Genomic DNA, 23,025 nt, shown 5'->3' with positions numbered 1-23,025 from the left:
CCCAACTAGCAGGTTCTACAACCTAGTTAGCAGCAGCATTCAGGCTGTGCCAGACACCATCTAAAACAGTATTTTAGGGCTGAACAGATCCAAGAAAAACTACAGCTCAAGCATAAAAGGCCCTCAGCTTGCCTGTGGGCAGTTAGAAAGCACGGCCAAGACCACCTTTTGATCAGGGATTCTCAGGATGAACAGCAGCATGCCTCACCACACCACCTCCAGTGCCAGTGTCCTGCACAACTCCAGCAAAGCCACTTCCTTCACAGGAGACACCCAGGCAAATCTTTGTTACAAAAAAAGCCTGAGAATTTTAAATGGAAGAGTAAACATGCAATCTGGGAAAAAGGGGCAAGTAAATAGAACTTCAGGATTTGTGAAGTTTGGTAATACCTTTGTGCTCAAGGAGATGAATGAACAACATAACTGGAAAGAGTGACGGGCTTGATACTGTGCACCCCTGGTTCCACGCACATCAGAGACGCACAAATTCTTTACAGACCAGCATTAAGGAAGCTGTTCAGAGTGTTACAGTCAATTCTGCATGAGTAAGAACCTAGGATTACGTTCCCAGAGCATCCAAAGTCAAGGCAACAGGTCAGTTAGCCAGAAAATGGCTCCCATGCTAGTATTCCTAACTGAAAGGGAAAAGATAATTGAGTTTCTTGCTCTCAAATCAGCTACTTTAGTTGGCTGTTGACTCACATTCACAAGTTATAAACATGATGTAAGAACTGTCTTAAGAACTATTTAACTGTTACTTTCTGTTTTAACAGAACTTCTATCTGGAGGAAGGACTCAGGAAACAGCTCACCACCAGCTGCACAGGAAGAGAAGGCAGCTCTCAACTATGAAGGATTCCAGGCTTCAAAGTACCAGCACTAACTTTAATGAGAGGCATTTTTTTCTTTGCCTGCTTGTTTCAGCAGTGTCACTCTGTGTCCCAACCCAATTATTGTCCATAATGTACCTTCTAAGTTATCAACAGTTATTCTTCTCCAGCACAGAAGCAAACACAGTAAGTACACCCTCCTCCATCACCCACACTAGGCTTAAACCACACAGGCTGATTTTCTTTGTACCACTGCCAACTCTCTGCGCCTTAGAACAACACGACAAAGAGAAAGCTACACTGTAAATAGCAGAAACAGAGCTTACATCCTTTCACATCCACACTGAGTTGTTTTTCCCTGGAACTGAAAAAAAGCAAGCAAAAATGGTCAAAGACCAACCCTTACCTGCGTAAGTGCAGAGCATTCCACGTATTTTACAGCCTTCAGGTCCCGGGCCAGCTTTTCAGCAGTCTCTGGAGTTATGGGCTTCTGCTTGTTCTTGGCAAGTTTCTCAATTGTTGAGGGATCATCTCTTAAATCAATCTGGGTCCCAACAAGCAGAAAAGGAGTCTTTGGACAGTGGTGAGTAATTTCAGGTACCCACTAAAGACAGAAGAGACACAGCACTTGTTACTAACCACCTAAGATAACTCCTGACATACTTCAGCAGCTCCGTTTTCATGCAGAGTTCAACCAACCTTTTCTTTCACATTTTCAAATGAAGAAGGAGAGACCACTGAGAAACAGACCAGAAATACATCTGTCTGTGGATAGCTGAGGGGTCGTAATCTATCATAGTCTTCCTGACCTAGAGAGGAGGAAATTAACACTATATTAGACCCAGACAACAAAATCCTGCCCTTTACAGGGAGTCAGAATGCACATTTCATCACAATAACATGGCTGCGATTAATCCTAACTCTTAAGCAAAGAGCCAAGCACATAGTGAACTCAAACATTTGAAAAAAATCTATGTTTCAAATCCAGAATTCATTCAGTTTCTATGTAACAGTGAGCTGCTGAAAGTCACAGGAAAGCTGGGAAGCCTCCAATACATTTTGAGATCAAACACCCTTGGATTGCATAATACTCTCTTCAGTTATGAAGGAAAGTTGCAGAACATCGATCCAGTTATAGATGATCATTCATTACAAGTATTATGCCATCAAATTTCACTATCCTGCAAAAAATTCCCTCCTCTTAGGCAGGGAGAAAAAAATAGTTTTGTTCTGACTTACACTGTGAGCACTCAGTGAAGTGTCTCCAGGCATGAGGAGGAGAATGTTGCTGGTACACATAACTGCGGCCAGGCCACCCAGCAGTATACCCCTAAAACTTCACCAAAGTCCGAGCATGGAATGTGTTTTGGAAGAAGCCAGCCTCCTCCCTTTGAGTCCCTATGGGCATGCAGTCTCTGCAAGGCACCATTAGCACTGATCCACCAGCCTGACTGTTCAATTTCATTCTTAAACCTCCTCCTGCCCAACTCAGCAGCACTGCTTTTAGAAACCAAATTTGGCACTGAAGCTGCTGCACTTACCGGCAACAAAATCCAAAACACTTGTTTTAAGATGTCTCAGAGTCCAACTAATGCTGTCTCACTCATCATACAGGACAAAGACCTACAAGATCTTGAAGAAGCTGACACAACAGCTAGGACACCTCAATGGAGAAGACCTATAGTTTGAAGATGGAAATCTAGACATCCCATCCTGTCTACTGTGCTTGGCTGGACAGAGAAGAGTGAGCACTGACCAGAATCATAGTCTCAGTATGGTTTGAGGTGGAAAGAATTTTGAAGCTCATCTCATTCCAACCACCTGCTATGGGCAGGGACACCTTCCACTAGGATCAGGTTGCTCCAAGCCCTGGTCAACCTGGCCTTGGACACTTCCAGGGATCCAGGGACAGCCACAGCTTCTCTGGGCAACCTGTGCCATGGCCTCACCATCCTCACAGGGAAGAATTTCTTCCTAGCATCTAATCTAAATCTAAAATATCATGTTGCAATTAACAGACTACAAAAAGTCCGTATTCCAAGTACAAGCTCAAAACAAAGACCTGGGTTTTAATCTGAGAACTATCAATAGGGGCTTCATACATCGCTAAATTTTGTCACCTATGCTGGCTGCTATTTAGAAAAAGCAGGCAACCACTAAGAACACATACTTTCCCCTCAACAGTCCAGCTCTGGAAAGAAAGCCTTTACATTCACAAGTGCACAGAGTCACCAACATGCATTAAAGTCATTCTCAAAATTACTAGCTGGATCACTGCTCATGTTGATAATAGAAAATGTGTGTAACTACACACACAACACTTCTCAGAGGTCTGAGCCCTCAGCCAGAAAAGAGGCAAAGAAGGACCAACACAACTCCCCATCCAGGGACCATGTAATGCTAGAACTGCTGTAGGACCACCAAGATCCCTACAGCAGACCACACAACATGCGTCAGGAAGGAGTCTCTTTTCCACCTAACTTCTCATCCATGAACTAGGGAGCTTGCAATAATGGAAACACAAATCCACATTTGGTTGGAGAACACGGAGAGCTAAGTAAAACCATGCTGAAGAATATGTTCAGTACAGACAGCTCAAGATACAGACGCAGTGCCAGCTGCAGGTTGAGCTCTGGGTATCCAGAAGCTCCAGAGGAGCTGTCACTGACCCTCTGCACAACAAAGGGCCCAGGAACCTATGGCACAGCCAGCTGATGCACATTCAGAGATACAGCAGGAGCCAAGGACTCAGCTGGAAGCTCCCAGACTTTCAAACACACATTGTGAGGGATATAAAAGCCCATGGTTTGCTTTGTTCAGGGTCTCTTCCCAGAGGCACTAGCTCAAGCTGTTATTTTGGTTTTGCACCACAATTAAATTTTAAGGCTCTGGATGCCTGAGACATCTATGGGAAACCTGGGGCTGAGGCAGTAAGGAGACCTCATCTGACTGCAGAGTGTGGTGCACACTGAGAATCAAGTGAGGCCCCACTGGGTCACTGGAGCTGACACTACGAACAGGTGGTGTCCACCTGTCCCAGCTCAGGTGGTGAAGTGCGACCGGATGGCCAAAAAGGAAAGTTTCTTTAACAGCTATAGGGTTTAACTGGAAACTTAAGATTGTTTCGTTAATCAAATTAGACACTAATGATGCATGTAAGAACACAGCTGGAAGCAGATTGTATCAGACAATTTTAGATTAAAGCTTATGAACTAAGCTCTCCCGAAGGGCTCTTTTGAAGAAGAGTTCACAATACCTGTTGCTGCCACATCACTTCAGTATTATTAGGCAGTAGGGACTGAGTATCCAGCAGCTGAACCATTTCTTGTACCATTTCTTTTCACACATGCAAAGCAATGTTTAGCTGTTTCACCACTGCACGTTTCTCCAGCCTAAAACTGAGATGCAGCTTAAACAAAAGGCCAGCAGATTTTTAATTTTTAAAAGCAAGCAGTGAGAGGGCTTATGAAATACACAGCCTGACTGCATCCACATTAAGGATGCAGAGACGTACAATGCATTTAAGAGGTTCTATTATTAGTCATTCTATCTTGACAGAATCCAGAGAGATTTTCCCCTTCTATTAAAAGAAAATCTCAACAAAAAAACCCCAACTGTATGTCTTCATGTTCAACATGACCTCAGGTAAATCCTGGTAAAGTACAATGACACAAGCACTTGGTTTCTCACCTGCAGTATCAAAGAGGCCAAGGGTGTAAGGCTCTCCTCCAATCATCACTGTTACAGCATAGTTATCGAAAACCTGGCAAGAAAAGAGACACATGTTTCAAGGAGACATGACTCTTAAACCATCATCCTGCCCACTTTGCCAGAGCACACCTGATTTGAATAAGAGACACCTCTACAGGAAAATAGAACCATGAGGCTTACAGTGCTATCACCACTAATACCATTAACAGAACAATTGCACATGTAATAGTGATACTCCAGCTGTTTCCATGACATAGTCAAGCAAAGGCATATAAGGTACACTACTGAATAGCACATGGTAAAAACCACTGAGCAAAACACCTACAACAGTGTTTGCCTGTTACTGCAAAGGAGGTTTCCCATGCTGCCACAAAAATTCCAAACTTCAACCTTAGTCTTAGACACAGTAAACACATCCTCACAAGGACAGAACAGGTAAAGTCAGCCCTGCCATTCAAAGGCACACAGTGATGGGGCTGCATCTCACAGTACCTAAATCCTCTGAAGTACATATTTCTGAGTATCCAGGGAACTCTATTATAGAGTTCCATCCTTTCAATAAAGATTTATCCTCCATCTTTGAAGGAAGCAGTATCTGGTAAAAAAATCAGGCTGTGTCAAATCCAATCTAAAAGGAGACTGACTCCAGCTACCAAGTTCTACTGCCTCTGCAACAGCACCTGGTACAATAGCACTGCCGTCCAGGACATTACACAGATTAAAACCAGCCCTACCCAGTGTTTCACCCACTAAGTGGTTTACAGTAAAACTGAGCACAAGGGCCTACCCAAAAGCTCAACTCCTACAGCCACCCACTCAAGAGAGCACTGTCTGAGGTCAGCATCCTTCATTTTTATAATGATGTTATCTTCGGAACCACAACAGACAGTACTGCAGAAACTACCTGTGGCAAAAGATCCTCCCCACTGCAAAAAAAAACCGAAACCCACCACCTGCCCCGGCAAGCTGCAGCATGGTCACTTGGGGCCAGTCAGGATCTCAAAGAATGGTGAGGAAATTCTGCTTCCTCACAGAACTTCAGCCTGAGCAGGTCTCACAGCTGAAGTAAATCCCAAAAGGAAAGATGTCAGCAGCCACCTGACTGCTTTTCATAGAAGTGAGCAGGGAGGGATGTGGAAAACAAGTAGTCACATGCATCTGTTGTTAATACAGTAAGAGCTTAGGTCCTTGGAAAAAGAAAAAACAACAAAAATTTAAGTAAGAGCAGTGAGACTGCACTTCAAAGCTGTACTCCCCAGAGTTCAGATGTCTCCTTCCCCAGAGTTCAGATATCTCCTGATTAAAGACTATCCTAATTTTTTCAGCTTTTCACAATTTACAATGACTGAGAAAGCAACTATGGCCACCACACACTGCATATCCCCAAAACATCATCCAGAAGCAGAAATCCACTTCTCACGCTATTCTGAATTAGCACATTCAAGATTTTAAAGCACTGCAAGAGACATCATCACTCGTCCCCACTACCTGCAATCCACCACACACTGCACTGGGATTGCCTTACTGAACACACAAGAAAGGGTCTAGCTCCAAATCACACCTTGAGGCTGAGGGATGATTCAAAGTATTTTCACAGGGCACATTCAACGTCCCATGACTGTACTGCTTCAAGACCCCAAAAGACTTATCAGAATGAGGACTCCTCTGTTCCTAGGAACAGAACAAGGAACCAGAGTGATGAAGGTGAGAGCATTTCCTCTTCCACATGTCAGAAGATGGCCGGCAGCTCAATCCCCCAGCAATATCCCCCAGTTTTTGTTCAGCTACCACCTGTAGCTACCCTTTCAGGTCAATTATCAGGTCTCCTTTCTCATCTTTTTGTTTTGTTTTGTTTTTAAAGCTCCCTACCTGCAAAATGGGATTGTTTTAATTTAAATTTTTGTATTAAGGTACAGCTTCTATTGAAATGTTTGGGGTAGAGCCCTAAGAAGGCCAAGGTTACAAGGCTGGCCTTCACAGAAACCAGGCAACTATAGACTCATAGTACAATTCACAGCCAATTTCATCCTCAGTTGTGCCAAAATGGCTAAAAAACAGAGCCAAAGCAGTTCCTGCCAATGCCAGACAGCCCACTGCAGCAACTGGCATGAGCTCCCATGGAAAACGACTCACACTTGAGCCGTCACAACCCAAATATTGCCAGTGCCTTTCCAAAGATGTGCCCCTCACTGCCTTGATTTTTGAGAATGGCAACATCAAAAACATACAGGTAACAAACTACATGCAGTACCACCACGAAACCCATCTTCTACTAGGAAATATCCTTCATGAAGAGAAAGGATAGCAAAATACAGTGCCAACTGAACAGAACTATCTACTGGACTTAAATAGTGTGCTCTCCATCTGTACTGTGGCCAGGCCACTGCACAAGAACAGAAGTATCCATTCTATTTCTCTGTACATTTATTACTAGAAGCATTAGCTGGAATATCGGAGGTGACGTACCAGTTTCCAGAGTCTGAAGTATGCCTCTAGGCAGACTATGTTCACAGAATTAGGAATGGGCCTCTGATATCTCCAGAACAGCGAGTTCCTCAAGCGATGAAGTTCAGAGGTAAACAACATTTTGGAAACATGAGGTAGATTTAAAAGGCACTACAGAGAAGACTTAGCACACCTTGAACACACTTCACTGGCAACTAACTTTTTGGCACATTTTCCACATTCCTTGCTAGCAGAAATTTACAGCTAGTACTACTGTGTGCAGGACAGGAGACCAACTTGAACGCTTTCAAAACATATATTTTAAGATTTTAACATTTCAGCTTAATCACTTCCCTTAAGGGATAACTATAGAAACACTCACTGCTGAACTCACTGATCAATTTCATTTTGCCTTGACTATAAAGAACAGCTTAAATAGGACAAGCAGCCTTTCACAGGTTCAGCACAGAACGTAGCTGCCCTACAAGCACCACATCAAGGTATCTGACACCACTGAAAAACCTGAGAATGGCAAAACAGTTTCAAATGCCACTTCTCTACCAATCCATAACAGAGCCCATGAGAGAGGCTGGTCCCGGGTCTCTGCGCCTACAGCACAATCCACAAGTCCCTACTAAAGGCCACTGCCTCTACCCTGAACACTATGAGGTTTGGGAGTCCTTTCACATTCAGCTCCTGATCTACAACTAAAGATAAACATTTTTATTTTGTGGAAGTCTGTCCTACCCAGGACAAACCTCCTATCTGGCAAGCTGAAAAATTCTGGATAGCCTATAAAGCCAGTATCTGAAAAAGACTGATTATGTTTACTGCAACTTCTTTCCCACAAAAAGAAGACATTTTTGTCATGTCCTATTCTGAAAGCGCTATCAGGCAGAGCTACCTGGTCTTCTGAATTACTTTGTAACACAGAGAATATTACCAACCCTTTCACTGGCAGATGTTCTCTATGATGCATTTCCACATCCAAATTTGTTTGGGATACATACATAAACTCTTCAAATTGTCTATTAATAGAAAATGGCCTTTTTGATCCATAACGGAGAAAATTAGTAAAAAGAGCATCCAGCTGCCAGTCTCTTGCAGCAACCTCACTAAAAACTGACCCACCTCAGCGGCAGTACACTGATCTTGCATATGCAATAGTAAGTAGAAAAGCACTTTTCTAACAGGAAGACTGTGCACATGCCTCACAGGCAAACTCTTCTCAATTTGAACTTTGGATAAGTCAAGGGACTCAGTATTTCAGAAAACTGAGCCTGTGAAACTTAAAACGGTTACTTCAACATAGTTAAGGACTATGCATACATTTGGAAGTACAAAAGAATGTGACTGCATCCTAACACACTCCTCACACTTAGCTCAAGTTGACCAATCACCCTCCATAATGAGGGTGAGAAAAATGAGTGAGAAAAATGAGCCTCAGAAAATGTTAACTGTAGTCACTGACTATTCTAGCAATATGAAACACTCCCTTCCCTAAAAACAAAGATGTAGCAGGAAGTGAGAGCACAATGAGGAGAGCAGGTGCTCCTACTGCTTACTCTCCACTGATCTGCAGTTGTTCGCACTGCTTATCCCACTCACAGAATCCATCCACAAAGAAAATGCAGATTCTGCACAGCAGTCAAGTAGCAAGAACTGACCATATACAGGTGAACTGACTAGCACTACCAAGTAACATATGGAAGGCAGCAGCATGGTATCAGACTGATTCTCACTTTTCCATGCTGTATTAGTCAGTCTCCAGGAGGCTATAAGAACACGTATTAGGGCATGCATGCCATCAAGGTTAGTTCGAAAGAAAACTCATGCTACCCCGCCCCACCAAGCCCAAAGAACAGTTTGAGCTATTCTCACACTTACCGTTGGTACGTATTCCGATGGGAATTTATTTGTTGTATAAGAAATTAAGAGACAGGTTTTACCAACAGCACCATCACCCACTACTACACACTTGATCGTCTGCATTGCTGAAATCTACTAGAATATCAACTCCAAAGAGAACCTAGAAGAAAAAAAAAAAGATACATATATTTAGATGTTTCCCACATGCACTAGATAGCCATGCACATCACCTTTGACAGGAGCCCAAACCACTAATAGCACATGTGAGATATGAAAACGTGACATTTCTAAATGAGTAAATCCTTTTCCTCCACCACACACACAAAGCAGCTCACATTCATAAGCGGAAGAATTTTTGCCTAGTTACATAGAGGTGGGCAAAAACATCTTTTGGCTTCTCCAGACTCGATTTTTATGCATGGAAGTATCTAGCCTCAGATGCACTGGAAGCGTAAGCTCAGGTCTTGAGAGCTGCTCAGGAACACACCTGCCTTCCAGAGAGTTCCCTCTGAAGAGCAGCTCAGCGTGAGCCACACCAGAAGTGTTTATGGAATAGAAATTAACATGTACAGACAGAAACAAACATGATTATTTTCTTCTCTCCCTGCCTTTTTTAAGACCTAAGCATCATTTTACAATTTTCTGCTTAAAGTTGCTAGTTAACACATACCTTTATGCCCACTGTGAAGTGTTAACAGCACTGAGTGCATTCAGATCCCAAGGAGACGGGATTACTCTTCAGACATCACAAAATCCAAATGCACCCAGTTACTCCAACACAGTCTCAGCAAAAACTTTCGTACATGAACTACACCAGTATGCATCACCAATACCTCCTCCAAACACTTGCTGGCTATCTCCAGTGTTGCACAGCTGTCTTTCTTTTGTGTATTACTTTAATTAGAGGTGTACCAGGCCTCTGGTCATGCCTTCACACAGATGTGTGAAATCCTGACCCCAGGAAATTAGTGGCAAAGCTCTCACTGACTGTCAGCATAATATCATCCAAAACACTTTAATTTACAGCAACAAAGACTTGCTGCAAAGTCTCTGTAAAGTCCTGAGGGGGAGCAGGAGGTATTGCAAGCAGCAAATTTGCCATCACAGGAACAGCAAAGCTTTAGCAAGCAAGGATGCTGCCATGGCTTTCAGGTCTGGGTGACTGCAAGTCAGGGTAACTGTATTAAAAATCTAAATCAATCCCTCCTGAACTATGCATTTGGTCACTTCCTGGAGATTTCACTTCTTTCAGTAATGAAAATAAAGTACAGCGCAAATCCAGATTTTTGAGCCTTTAGTCACAGCCAGCAACATGATTTGATACTGTATATCGCGCCATCATGCCTGCAAGGAATGGAAATTGCTAGGGACTCAAAAGAAACATACCACCCCCAGCTCTTCTTTAGATACCACAGGGCTGCTCTAAGATTTCAAGACAGCTATCTTCATAATAAACATCCTCAAAAGTCCTTAAGAACAGTACTTGCAGGGGAATACTAGCTACAAGCATTCCACAACACCTGGACAAAACCACAAGCAGTTTTAGGAAATGGCAGTAAAGATTCTCAGGGCAGGCCATCAGCGAGCACCTGGTACACCAGGCACTCACACTGCCATCTTCATCTATAAATCTTCTTTCAGCAAGCAGAGAGATAGTAAATTATGTGTGTAAGCATCAGGTGTTGCCACCAGTGCCCCATTTCAATATCAACAGAATCTACTGATTAATGCAGATCTCAGTTTCCCAGCAGACATCTAGAAGGATGCACTGTGCAGACGTATCAACAGGCCCTTCATTAATACAAGAAAAAGCTCTGCAATTTGGCCCTGAAGCAAACACATATTTACTCAGAAGGAAAAAGCAACTATTTACATTTCAAAAAACATCTTCTGTATTCAGGCCAGTTCAACTGTTTACGTCCAAGTACTATTATTCAATATTGCCTCAGTTGCAAAGAGCTCCCACAGTTCTGCCTTGCCATGCTGTCAGCACTGACTGATCCCAGAGAAAGTCCCATTTCAGAAGACAAAAAAAAAAACAACCAGACAGAAAGCGGGCAGTGGAGCAGCACAGCTCAGGCCCATATTAAGAAAGCCTTCATGCTCAGAGAAAAGGTGCAAAGGGATGAGCCACTCATTACGGTGATTTCAAAAGGAAAACATGCCAAAACTCAGGCAGAGTAAATGAATCCAAGTGCATTCCAGCTAATCCCAGACACAGTCAGCAGTATGCCCCACTCACATAGGCAATACAATTCCACCATCTACCTTTCAGTTTGGGCAAAGCCCAAAGCAATCGGGTCTGCCACTGCTCAATGCAGGTAAGTTGCTGCCTCCAAGTATTCCTCTCAGAGTCAGTAAATGAAGTACAAAACAAATCTCCAGACTGGGTTTCCCAGCCACTTCTCGTATGTTTTTCTGATTTCCACTCGAATTTGTTACACTACCTAGCCAGTCCCTAGAACCACTGCTCCAGCTGTCCTTGCTTACCCCAGGGCTGGCACAAGTGGATAAACACCCCTCTCATGCAACAGCACTTACAGTCAAACCTTTAGAGAAGCACTCTTTCCACGCAGCTCTCTCCTTGGCAGACCAGAATTCCTCCATGCTGTAATCCTCCCTTCCTGTTCTACCTGTAATTTGCAGGTTACACACCTGCTTCAGACCACCTGTCCAGAGCCCAGAAAGTACACTAGAGATAAAATCCTGGCTCTGAAGCATTCCCTGTGCTCACTGCAACAGACCAATCCATGACTCTCCATAAACCCAGATTTTGTGTATTACCAAAACAACTCACATACACCTTTGTAAAAAGAAAAAACATTTAAAGCTCATTACTCCAGAGAGTATCAAGCAAGCCACAGTACTAGAAAGTGTCTCAGGTCACAGAGTGTGCTGCAAGCCTTTGCTTCCTCCCTATCCTTGGACACAGGCAAATCCCCACACTGACACTGGGAGAGAAGATGTTGTTCTCTGGCAAGGGCTCAGGTCAGGGTCTATGGCTGACACAGCACCAGCTGCCCACATCTCATATTATGCCTACCACAGCTCCAACTCTGGCAGTGAGCTATCAGCCCTATCCACACAGTTTCTCTTGAAGAAACACCAGCACTGTAAATCAAAAGCATCTACAGGAGCACTGTTCATTTATTCTCTCTGCACCTCCAATTCCCTCCTGAAGCAAAGCACTGGAGTGGTGCAGATAAATGACTCAAACACACAACTCAAACACACACACCACTGCATGGGGTGAGGCAGCACGCACTACCATCTTCTACCAGGTGACCTGATCCTTTCAGTTTTCTGGCAGTGCGAACAAAACAGAGAGCAAATAACCCAAAGCCTTGTCTGGAGCCTAAAGTAGAATCTGAATGGCGCAACAGGGGTCTAGAAAAGCCCAGGCAGGGCTGTTTTCTTTCTTTTTTGTTTTTTTCCTTCTTTCTAACAAAACTAACAGCATTTACCATGAAAACAATTGAATTGGATCACTAGAAATTCTCTATGAAACAAGCAAGTACCACTGCTCTCACAGGAGTTGTTCAGTTCTGGTTGCCCCCACCAAAATTAGACACTTCAAAATTACACATTAAAAGAAACAAAAATTTGAGCACATTCCTTAGGTAAAGAGATCCCCCCACATTTTTTAAATGGATGTATAACTTTATGCTTAAATACTGAAATAAGATGGTGTAAGTTTTAAATAGTGTTCAGCACAGGCCTCCAAAGTCTTAGCAGTGGCAAACTAGCTGGATGAGCTAATGTTTTGCACTTATAAGGAGTCCACAGATCACAGCTGAAAACAAGCTCATTTCTAAGGAGCTTAGATTCACTATCCCAGGACCTCCTCTTCCATAGGAATAGCTTTAATGATACAAGCATCATTGACTTGTGGTTTAAAAGTAATTTAATTCAATTTGAGATTAACCACAGAATAACTCATCCCCAGAGTGCAACGACAAGGGAAAAAGAAACAAAGAAGTTACAGAGGCTTTAGGCTTGTTGCCCCCCAGAAGTCACCACCTACTAAAAGGGAGTCTGTACTTACAACACCCAGCAGAGAGAGCACTCCGAGCAGTTTTAAATATCCGAAGGAATTGAAAGAGACTAGAAAGCACTGAAGTCATCCCAGCCTGAGGGCAGTGAGTGGATTTTGAGCCATGTAATTGTGTGCCATCAGGCCAAGCCCAGACAGGAGAGCTGATAAAGACTAGGAATACAATGCAGGTCAATATGACTTTGTTCTGTTCAAGGAGCTCTGAAGACTTCTTAAAAACATATATAAAAAATAAAAAAAAAAATTAAAAAAAAAAACAACAACAACAAAAAAAAAAACAGAGCATTGCACTGATTTGATCCCTTCAAGCCTCCCTGTAGTGTAATCAAAACTTTCAGCAATTCAGTAAAGTACATGTTAACTACTTGCAGTAGTTAACTGCAGTTAAATACCTGCAGTATTTGCTGGATTTTAACCTGTTCAGCATGTGACCGCAACAGCAGGATTTCAGAGAACTCAACACTGTCCTAGAGAACTGGGATCTGGCATCTGGAAACTCTGGATTACACAGCCATGTAAACTCTGTCAAATTCATAGGCCCATTCCACAGAATTTTGCTTTAAAGCTCAATTACATTTTTGTGGAAGACAGCTGATATGCATTTAGGATTAATTCCAGAAGTGTTAACAGAGATGTGAGTGATAAACAAGGAACAGAAGTCTCCAGAGGGACATTCTGGAGCTTGGTAATCCTTCCTGGAGCAAAGGAAATTCAGGAAGGATGTTCTTTGGTGACACAGGCCTGTTCAAGCACCAAGACACTGACCGATCAAAAGAGGCTGAAGAAAACCACAGTACCTATGGCAGGTTCCCACTGACTAAGAACTAGCCATACCATCCCAAACACACTTGCACCTCCTGTGCAAGTCTGACTTCTCCATCCTAAAGGCAAGCATATGAAACATGGTGGTACTATGGGAGCACTTGGCTTTCACAAACTTTCTGTAACTTAAGAGTAGCTCCAATCAGTTCCAGTAGCCATGTGCACTATTAACTGGAGAATTAAGTGAAATATTATGGGGTTTTGTACATAATCAGTGCTCCTTACTAAACCCAGAGTTAAGAATCTGCATGATCTCACCTTCACTCCTGCTTCACGTGTAATCTGAAGAAGAAATCACAAGCCTTCAATCTTGTCAAAATTTCTCTAATTTTTAAGCTACTGAAGTTTGTTTTCAGGTTAAAATGTGCACATTCTCCCAGCTAAAGGAAACTGTGCTGTCAGATCTGTCTGCGTGTACTGAATTCACTTCCTGCCTCGGCAGCACCACCACTTCCTCTATCAGGCAGGACTGAAACTGCTGCCATTTCATCGACTGGCTACTTTGGCTCACTGCAAGGAACTGCCAACTAAGAACCAATTTTTGGTGCTCTCTGGGATACACCGTTAGCATAAGAGTTGAACCTAAACCACTCCATCACAGCTTCCAAATCCTGTTTGGGCACCTGCTCCTCATTCAAAGAAAACAAGCAGCGATTTCTGAAAACTAAGATTTTTTTTTTTCCCCCCCATCCAATGTCATCTTACTGTTAACAGTTTATTCATCCAACTCAAAACACTCAGGTGTCCACACTGACAGGAACAATATTCCAAAGATTTTATTCATGATCTCAAGTAACTGCTTCCACACAGCTCTAAATAAAGTCCTCCTTTGTATTTGATAATTTCTTCCCAAATTAATCTAATCCATTTCAAGGTCCTTACCCTCAGCCACCTCTTCTAGCCCTACTACAAACACTTTTGCTCTTCAAAGTGACAAATCTCTCCAGTCACGGGGGCACCAAGGAGAGGTACTTGGCTGCTACAATCCCAGCAACCTGATTTGCCTCACCAGAGATACCTACCAGCATTACATGGAGGAGGCACTCTATGCCTATATTACAAACACTACATGACAAAGGTCACCACATGCAACACACTGTTTCTCTGCAGAGATCCCAAGCCACTAAGGAAGGGACCACATGAGCTCAGATGCCAACCACACAGAGAGAAGACCTTGGACCTCTTGGTACAGTCACAAACCTATGATGTAAAACACAAACAGAAGCCACTCTCTGATTAAGAGTTAACTACAGAAGGACAAACTGGCACAGAAAGCAAAACTGGTTTTAAGAGTAGTATCATCGTGGTCAGAATTCTCCTCTGCACATGTGCACAGCAACCATCTACAAACACAAAATCCTCCAGCCCAAAGCTCACCTTCCAGCTTGCTAGGAATCATCTTTTTCATGAAGATCTCACCCCAGAACTAAACACATCTGCCACTTCTATGCTAGTAAGGTGGTAAATGACACATAAAAGAATATATTAGGTTCTAAACTACCTGCCCAAGTGCAACTGCCCATCCTGCCCAGAGCTTAGGCTGATGCAGACAATCTCTATACACAAACACACTTGTTCCCAGAGGTTCCAGGACAAGCTTATCACCTGGGTCTTTAGTTTCTTAGGTGAGGCTTAAAGCAGCTGTTGAACTACAAACCAGCACAGTATTGGTGTTCCACTCCTCTAGAACAAGGCAAATCATGAAGTCCAAGCTAAAAAGGGACAAACTTCAGACACAATCTCGTACTCCATCAGTTCAGGATCTTGAAAAGGCTATCCTGCTTTAAGCATTGTTTTGGGCTTAATTGTCACTAACAGATCAGACACAATCCTTTAAATACTAGCAGTTCTCCCTGCAGAGTACAAATTCTGTCTCCAAAAACCAGTGCTGCTGTTTACTTTATACGCATGTCTAATTGTAAGACAGAGGCACAAAACTTCAGTTGCACTAGAAGCTTTGTCAAGATAAACACAAGAATTCAGGGAAAGACCTGGATCTGCAGTGGGTGGGTTTTTATCTGAAGCTGAAGAGACCAACAGCAGCAGAGCATACTGCTGGGCTCCATCCTACACGCCTGCTCACATCAACAGTCTCAATCTGATGTAGGATGTCAGCATGAGAAATTTGTGGGCAGGCACACAAAAACAAGCATGGGAAGAGCCACAGGATCACCATCACCAACCAAGCTGGATCAATACCATGACAGCCCTGATTTATCTCACAGGTTCCTGTTGTTCTTGAAACCCACAAAGTTTGCGATCATCACGGGAATCCCTGTTGGGAGATAAAGCATGTGTCTGAGGTCCTCGAGCATCCATTAATCTGCAGATTAAGGGACTCAACAGAGCCTGTATACCCCAGCACCCCTGCAGGTTTGAAGTCCCATTTCTGGATAAATTACTATGAACTGCCAAAGAAGCAATAAGAGATCTCATCTCAAAATGCAATTATCATAGAGCTATCACAGAACAGAAAAGAATATGCTGAGTTGGAAGGGACCCTGCTGTTTGAGGTCAACTGATATTTTCAATACTTAATGCAATTTTCTCTCTCTAATTCTATAATATTTGAGAGCTACTTTGCACATCTTCCTGTGTACAAACACAAAAAACAGGAAGTGAAAACAGCTGGGCAGGGGAATTTGAATAGCCTGAGCTCAAACTACCAGCAGCACCATAACACATTCCAAGTTTTGCAATTTCGAAAAAAAAGAAGAGGAAAAACATGCCATCCCATTTTAGCCCTAAATTCAAAACAAGAAAGCTGACCAGCTAGATAGTGTGACTCAGCAGGCTCTGCTGCCATATCAGTTACACTGCGGAGCAGCTGTGTCTGCACCTCCTTAGCCACAGGTGCTGCCCACTATGCCACTTCAAGGCTCCAACCAACCACCTTCAACTAAACACAAACTCCACAGAAAAAAGTGACAACTTTCCCATTATCACTCTGGTTAAGGTTACACTGTCAAAAGTAGCATCACCACTGGAAAAACCTGCCCCAGATGAAGCACTGGGAAGTGTGTGGGGTTACATTAAGTCCTTTTCTGCCAAAGGCATTTTAATCTTCTTACTCTTCACTTTCACCCTCCACAGGAGGTGGTATTCCTCAACCATGCAACAAAATCCTGTTCAATATTTTGCTACCACTTAAAAAACCCTATTTTCACTAACTTAATTGCATACTGATAATATTTAAAAATACAAGCTGCACCTACACTCCTATTTGAACACAGCATCCAACCAAGGCCCACATGGCCCTGATGGTTCTCCCCATTTTCCCCTGGCCAGCTACATTCAGCAGAGGTAGAAAAGATATTAGGAGAAATTCCTCTATTTTGAGGCATGTTTTCCTTCATGAGAAGCACCCTGTCTTGCACACTGCAGCACATCCTGCTTACCCCTGTTATGCTCAGGGAACAGGACAGCTGCAGGTCCTCCATTCACACAAACAGAAAGTTTCCAGGAAGACGTGCTGTGTTCAGGGAGAATAGCTCAGGCTGTGTACCAACATGCTGTTTGAAGACTCCAAAGATAAAGCCTGGTTAAAAAACACTGCAAAAGCAACTTTTTCCAGATTCTGAGCTATCCTGGATCACTGTTAAAGTAGCTGGAAGGCTCACCAATGCCATGACAGCAGCAGGGGAGCTGCCCTTCATTCACCTAAGCAACACAAGGAACCAGAGCAGCTGGAACCACCCCACTTCACCCAGCCCAAGACGAGCCCCAGCAGCCCTCTCCTCAAGACCAAGTGCCTGCTGGGCAGCTGGCAGTTGTTCAGCCATTGCCAAATGCACAAGAGGCTCACAAAAAAGTAACAGAATTCCAGGACACGGGAGACTCAGCAACACCTCACATGCACTAAACCCCAAAGTACCACTGAACTCAAGGTAACTGCTCAAACACACCGATGCTGTCAGATCCAGGCCCCATACAAGCTACTCAGCATTCAGCTGTTCTCCAGCCACTCTTTGTTGCACACAGTCATCCAGCTCATGGAGTGGCAGAGGCCTTCCTGACTTGCATGCAAAGCTGCAGGACCATTCTTGTCATTATTTCCCCAAACAGAACACTCATCATTGGCCAGAAACACAGCACAGCATCCTTCAACTTGAGAAGAGCTGAGCAATTCAAACCAGCTTGTTCCAAAGCAAGACAATTCTGGCAGTCTCAGCTACTGCTGTGAGTCTAGCAACACATGGCACATCAATCCTTTACAGCTTCCCCAGGGTCTCTACCGATCCCAATCCACAGCAGCCTAAGGCTTGCTCTAACACCACCTCAGCTTGGTGAAAACCTTCACCTGCCAGAGTTTGGTCTATGCTGGAAAACGCGTGCGGATGCCACACAATCTCATCACAGGCATGGACAATCTGGCAAAAATGTAGCTGGAAGTACCTACAGGAGACAGGTAGTACCTCTCCAGACAAAGGCCCCAAGGAAGCCCCCATGTTACTTTATTAAAAAAGCTTCTGTATTTTTTCATGAGACAAGAAAATGGGGCATGGGCCAACTCACCTGGTTGGAATTATGCCATAACACTCTAAAGTAATGGGTGAACTGGCAGCACAAGAGCTTAAAACAGAATAATAGCTTTTAAAAGCTTTTCAAAACAAATTCTTTGTTTTGTGTTTATAAAATATCCCTTGTTTGGAAGAAAAATCAACACTCTCAAGGAAAGAACAGCTGCTCTACTGAAAACAGGCCAATTAATATTTTGAAGTTTTACAACTCTTTAGGTCAGAGTCATTCTCTGAAACTCCAAGGGGAGATTTCAAAGATTAATTACATAAACTCTGCTTCTTGCTCTCACAGTTTGCAGTTTTTTGCACACTCAGGGTTAGGTAACCAAACCCAATTCATCCACTCAAAAGCAACCTAAAGGATCCCCCACAAGAAACTGGGAATTACCTGCCTTAATGCAATTCGGATCACTCACCTCAAGTATTGACATACAACACCATGGGCTGCAAGAGGCGGCTGACCACTTTGTTGGGGTGGCCAGACATCCTCAGGGAGGGAGAACTTTTGTGCCAGGCTTCAACCCTTGCAGAAACTCTGGAGAAAGGGATTTCTTTACCTACCACTCCTAATGGCAGTCCTTCCTGATGGATATACACTTAACTTGTATAGTGTACAACCATAATTAAGTGTAAAGTGCAGGGTCTGGAGGAAGCCAGACAATTAAATGGTGAAAGGCTGCAGAAATGTAAAGATACTTTAAATTTCTTCTAAAATTTTGCATAAAATCTTATCTGGTCAATAAGTTGCTTTATTTGTCATGTATTAACAAGGGTGCTTTCACCTACATTTAATGTAAGGGAATGAATGGAGCCAAGGAAGAAGACTAAGCAGTTAAAGAGGGTTTCTTGCTACCTGAAACATCAGAAACCAATTTTACTTCCATTTGATTTGACAGAACTTTCATCTTCTGAAACGAAAAAGATGTCATACTTTCATTCCTCAGCAAAGAATCTTTTCCTAAAGGACAAGGATAACTACACCCCCTACAATTCCTCCTAACTGTCTATTGCTCCAGAAACTTGTATCATAAATTCATGGTGGAGTCAAAGGACAGCAGGAGAGCTCAGCTGACCACAAAGAGCAGGCAGAGGAATGAGCAGGATAAAACACACAAGCCCACAGACAATTTTCAAAAGCTGAGAGCACTCACACGGGCATCAAGCAGATTACATACACCTCACCTGCAACATCTTACATAAACCTCAGCTGTAGTGATGCATGTTTGTTTATTGTCCAAGTCTTCCGGAGCTAACAGCAGAGTTGGAACCCAGCTACACCAACCCCACATGGTAACAAGAGAGCGACTGAAAAGGTTTTAATTGAAAGGTCCAGCTATCTATGCTCATAAGACATGGAAAATTATTTTAGTACTACTGCTGCATTTTAACCAAAAAGAAACTTTACATCAAGATTAGTGGCCAGCTTCATGCTGCACTTTTCATCAGCCTCGCACACGGTTTACAGCAAGGAAAGCCCACAGCACACTTTTAAGAGAAATCCCTGGGAGTTTCACAGGGGCTCCATTTCTGTTTTACTGTTGTTTTTAGGTACTTCACACTCTAGAGCTTCCAGAGCTTTTCTATTTAAACAGTAAAAACATCACGAACTCCCCTGCCTGACCATCAGTTTTAGGCAAACAAACAATTCTAAAGCAGAGCACTTAATGAATTCAGAGCATCAGTTGCAGGTCATGAATAACCAAGCTCAAAGTATGCAAATCTAGTGATTAAAATTCCTGCCTAGGATATGTTACCGAAGTGAAAACATGTTTTATCTTGCACCACAGTAATTTTTTATTCCTCGCCAAGACTTAAAAATCCTTTTTTTTGTTACTGAAGCATAAATGAGAACTGTTTAAACCCCAAACTATTTTTACAGTCAGCAATACACTCATTCAAACCTTACATGCATGTCTAAGACCTGACTCAAATACACACTTGCCTATACTATCTTCCTCAGAACCTTACATTGACAACAAGAGTTTACAAACCAGAAGTTTACAACAGCTTCCTCACATACAACCAACCGAATATAATTTGCTTACTGAAAAAGAGAAGCTGTAATGCTTTACTGAGTTATCCCAATCAGCAATACAAAGAGCTTGATCCAGGTTTTAAATGCCCCTTCCAAAAAAAAAAAAAAAAAGTGTTTGGGGCACTGCAACGCAATACTTTGAACAACCCACACCTCCTTCCCTGGGACAGAAGCACAGATGAATACAAGACAAAGACAATTACAGATGGCCAGACCAAGCAAGCCATTTCTGATCACCCAGTTGCCATCTAACATGGCCTCTTCGCCAGAGCTTTTCTTCCTCATGCTGCTGTCAAGAAGGGATCTCTGGCTGCCCTGGTCACAGAATCCACACAGAAAGGACACCAGGAATCCTGAGCATGAGGATGTACTTTGTTAAGCACAGGTTTCCAGTGTTGGCTGTTATGTTCACAGCTACCTGGCCCTGTGACTGTCTCCTACTGCTGTCACCAGCTGCAAGTTCTATCTTGCAGACAGAACTTACAGATACACAAATGAAGTCTAGATCACTAAAACAGACCTTTAAAACACAGGCAAGCATTATGTCGCTGCAGTATATACATTTTATAAGATTTCCAAGGAGAATGAAAAATAAATATCAACACCAACCCTGGAAGTAGTTTTAGCTGCTGCCCCAGCTACAGCCAGGGGCATTACGCTGTAATGAGAGCTGTGAGACAGCACTGGAGATCGTGAGGCAGATGCCCAGAAGGGTCTGCGACTTCTCGACTAAGCGCGCCTGTGCAGGGCACATAGCTGAAGCTCAATCCCTCACCATGCCCGCACCCCGCTGCGGTTCAGGGCTCCTGTGGCACGGCACACCTCTCCCAGGCCGTAGCCCCTTGGGGCTCCTTCCACAGACCCGGGCGTAGCCAGGCTGCACCGAGCGGAGGGCCGCGGCTGGAGCCGGGACGGGCAGGGCGGGGCTGGAGCCGGGCAGGGCCAAGGGAGTACGGGCGGGCCCCGCCATGGCCGCGGGAACGCTTCCTGCGCTGCTCCGAGGGTCCCGTCCGTCCGCCGCCCGGAAAGGGGGGAAGGGTGGGCAGGAGAAGCGGCGGCCATGCCCACCGTCTCAACAGACCAGGCCCACAAAGCTAAACGCCCGCCAGCAGCCACCAGGAGCCACCGGGAAGAGGCCGCCCTTCCCCCCGGCAGACGGCTGCCGGGGCGGCCCCGCACAGCGAGCCCGGCAGGGCGGCTCCCGCACAGCAGGCGCTCCCACGGAGGTGAACGCTAGGGGTCCATTGATGGGTGCTGCGCGGAGATCAGGACCAGTCGGGGGTCCCGGGGGTCCCAGTGCTCGGCCGGGGGTCCCGGTCCCGTCTCCGCCCCCCTCCCCCCCCCCCCCCACTCTCACCTCGGACGCTCCGCCGGGCGTTGGCAGCTCACTGCGGGGTCTCCTCCGCGAAGGCACAGGGGCAGCCGATTGACGTCACCGCGCAGCGTGCTGGCGAGGGGCGTGCCGGCTACAGCGCCCCCTGCTGGCCATGCGCCGCTGCTCGCAGCGCGCTGCACGGACCGGCAGGGGGCGCGCGCGGGCACGGCCACGGCCTGCCCCATGTGGGGCTCGCCTAGGCAGCGCCCAAACTCCCTCTAGGTTTTTTTTTTTGGGGTGGGGGGTTTGGGGTTTTTTGTTTGTTTGTTTGTTTTTGTTGTTGCTGGATTTGTGGGTTTGGTTTGTCTTTTTGTTTTGTTTTGGTTTGTTTTTTATTTTTGTCTTTTCTCCCTGGACCTGAGGCTGACATAAGAAGGGCCAAAGACCCACAGTTCCTCCTACTGGGACACTCCTCATGGCTGAGAGATGACACCCCAGAGCAGTGGGCACTTATGGCAGGTCAAATCCCCCTAACCACCCACATTGTTCAGGAACAAGAGGCTAGAAAGAAAATCTCCAGGCACGGCTACTTTGAGAAGCAAACCAAAAATCTGGCCTGAAACAGAAAACTCCAGGATGATTCAAATTTTAAAAGCTGGAGAGAGCTGCAAGTACAAGTGCCAGCAGCCTCAAGTCACCAAACACTGGCTCTGAGGAGCACCTGGAATGGGTCAAACCCTCACAGCATCTTTGTGTTGGACCTCTTAAATGAGCCCTGGTTCATCTGCATGGCCAAAGACAGAACAAAACCCACTCTGCCCAGTGTAATGGTGTCAAAAGCACATCTGTGCCTTTTGCAAATATTGGACATCCCTGGGGATTTTGGAAAGAGCCACTGCCTTCCGAATATGCTCACTGCTGCCCTGAGCACTCACAAAAGACCAAAGGAAAAGGAATATTTTCAAAAGAATTTTCAAGATGAAATCATGATTAGGCATCAGTGTCTCACTGTCTCTTCCAGATGAATTTCGATGAAATCCCTGCCCTGTCAAGCATAAAGGCACCAGGTGGTAGAGGCTGAGCCAAGTGGATGAGATCAAGAAGACCGAAAAAACCCTGGAGTCTCCCACAGGGCACCATCTCATCGTTCCTCCAGAAACTCATCCTTGCCACAAGCATCACAGGAGGCTCCACCTCAACCAGCTTCATCCTTGTCTGTGTTTGAGATTATGTGTTGCTTTGGCTCTAGAGCACCTTCCAGTATTTCTGATGATGCCTCAGTTCTTTGGCTTTAATTAGATCCCAACAATACATATACTGGGGGAATGGTTCCCCCTTTCCATCAACCCCTCTCTGTACCAGCCTCATTCCCCTCTTCCCACAGTGCCAAGAACACTGAGCATGACTATGGGCTCATCACCTCCA

The 23,025-nt window shown here is 44.4% G+C and overlaps 1 protein-coding gene and 1 long non-coding RNA gene across 2 annotated transcripts in view; one reads left to right on the top strand and one right to left on the bottom strand.

Annotated features, from left to right (window-relative positions):
- The window catches only part of CDC42 (cell division cycle 42), a 27,574-nt gene extending 5,773 nt beyond the window's left edge, over positions 1–21,801 (bottom strand). The window contains exons 1-5 of the mRNA XM_009099375.4: positions 21,643–21,801; positions 8,873–9,014; positions 4,520–4,592; positions 1,529–1,638; positions 1,236–1,433 (exon numbers count right to left, since the gene is read on the bottom strand). Coding sequence (XP_009097623.1) covers positions 1,236–1,433; positions 1,529–1,638; positions 4,520–4,592; positions 8,873–8,977 — 486 coding nt within the window. The 5' untranslated portion in view covers positions 8,978–9,014; positions 21,643–21,801. The remainder of the gene's footprint in view (positions 1–1,235; positions 1,434–1,528; positions 1,639–4,519; positions 4,593–8,872; positions 9,015–21,642) is intronic.
- Positions 17,563–23,025, top strand: LOC108963542 (uncharacterized). The gene is made up of 2 exons (XR_001992249.3): positions 17,563–21,511; positions 22,622–23,025. It is a non-coding gene; the product is annotated as an uncharacterized LOC108963542 (long non-coding RNA).

The sequence above is a fragment of the Serinus canaria genome, chromosome 21 (genome assembly GCF_022539315.1).
Source record: "Serinus canaria isolate serCan28SL12 chromosome 21, serCan2020, whole genome shotgun sequence".
In the NCBI taxonomy this organism is placed as follows: Eukaryota; Metazoa; Chordata; class Aves; order Passeriformes; family Fringillidae; genus Serinus; species Serinus canaria.
Note: the sequence above shows the minus strand (reverse complement) of the source record. Positions and strands in the feature narration are given on the sequence as shown.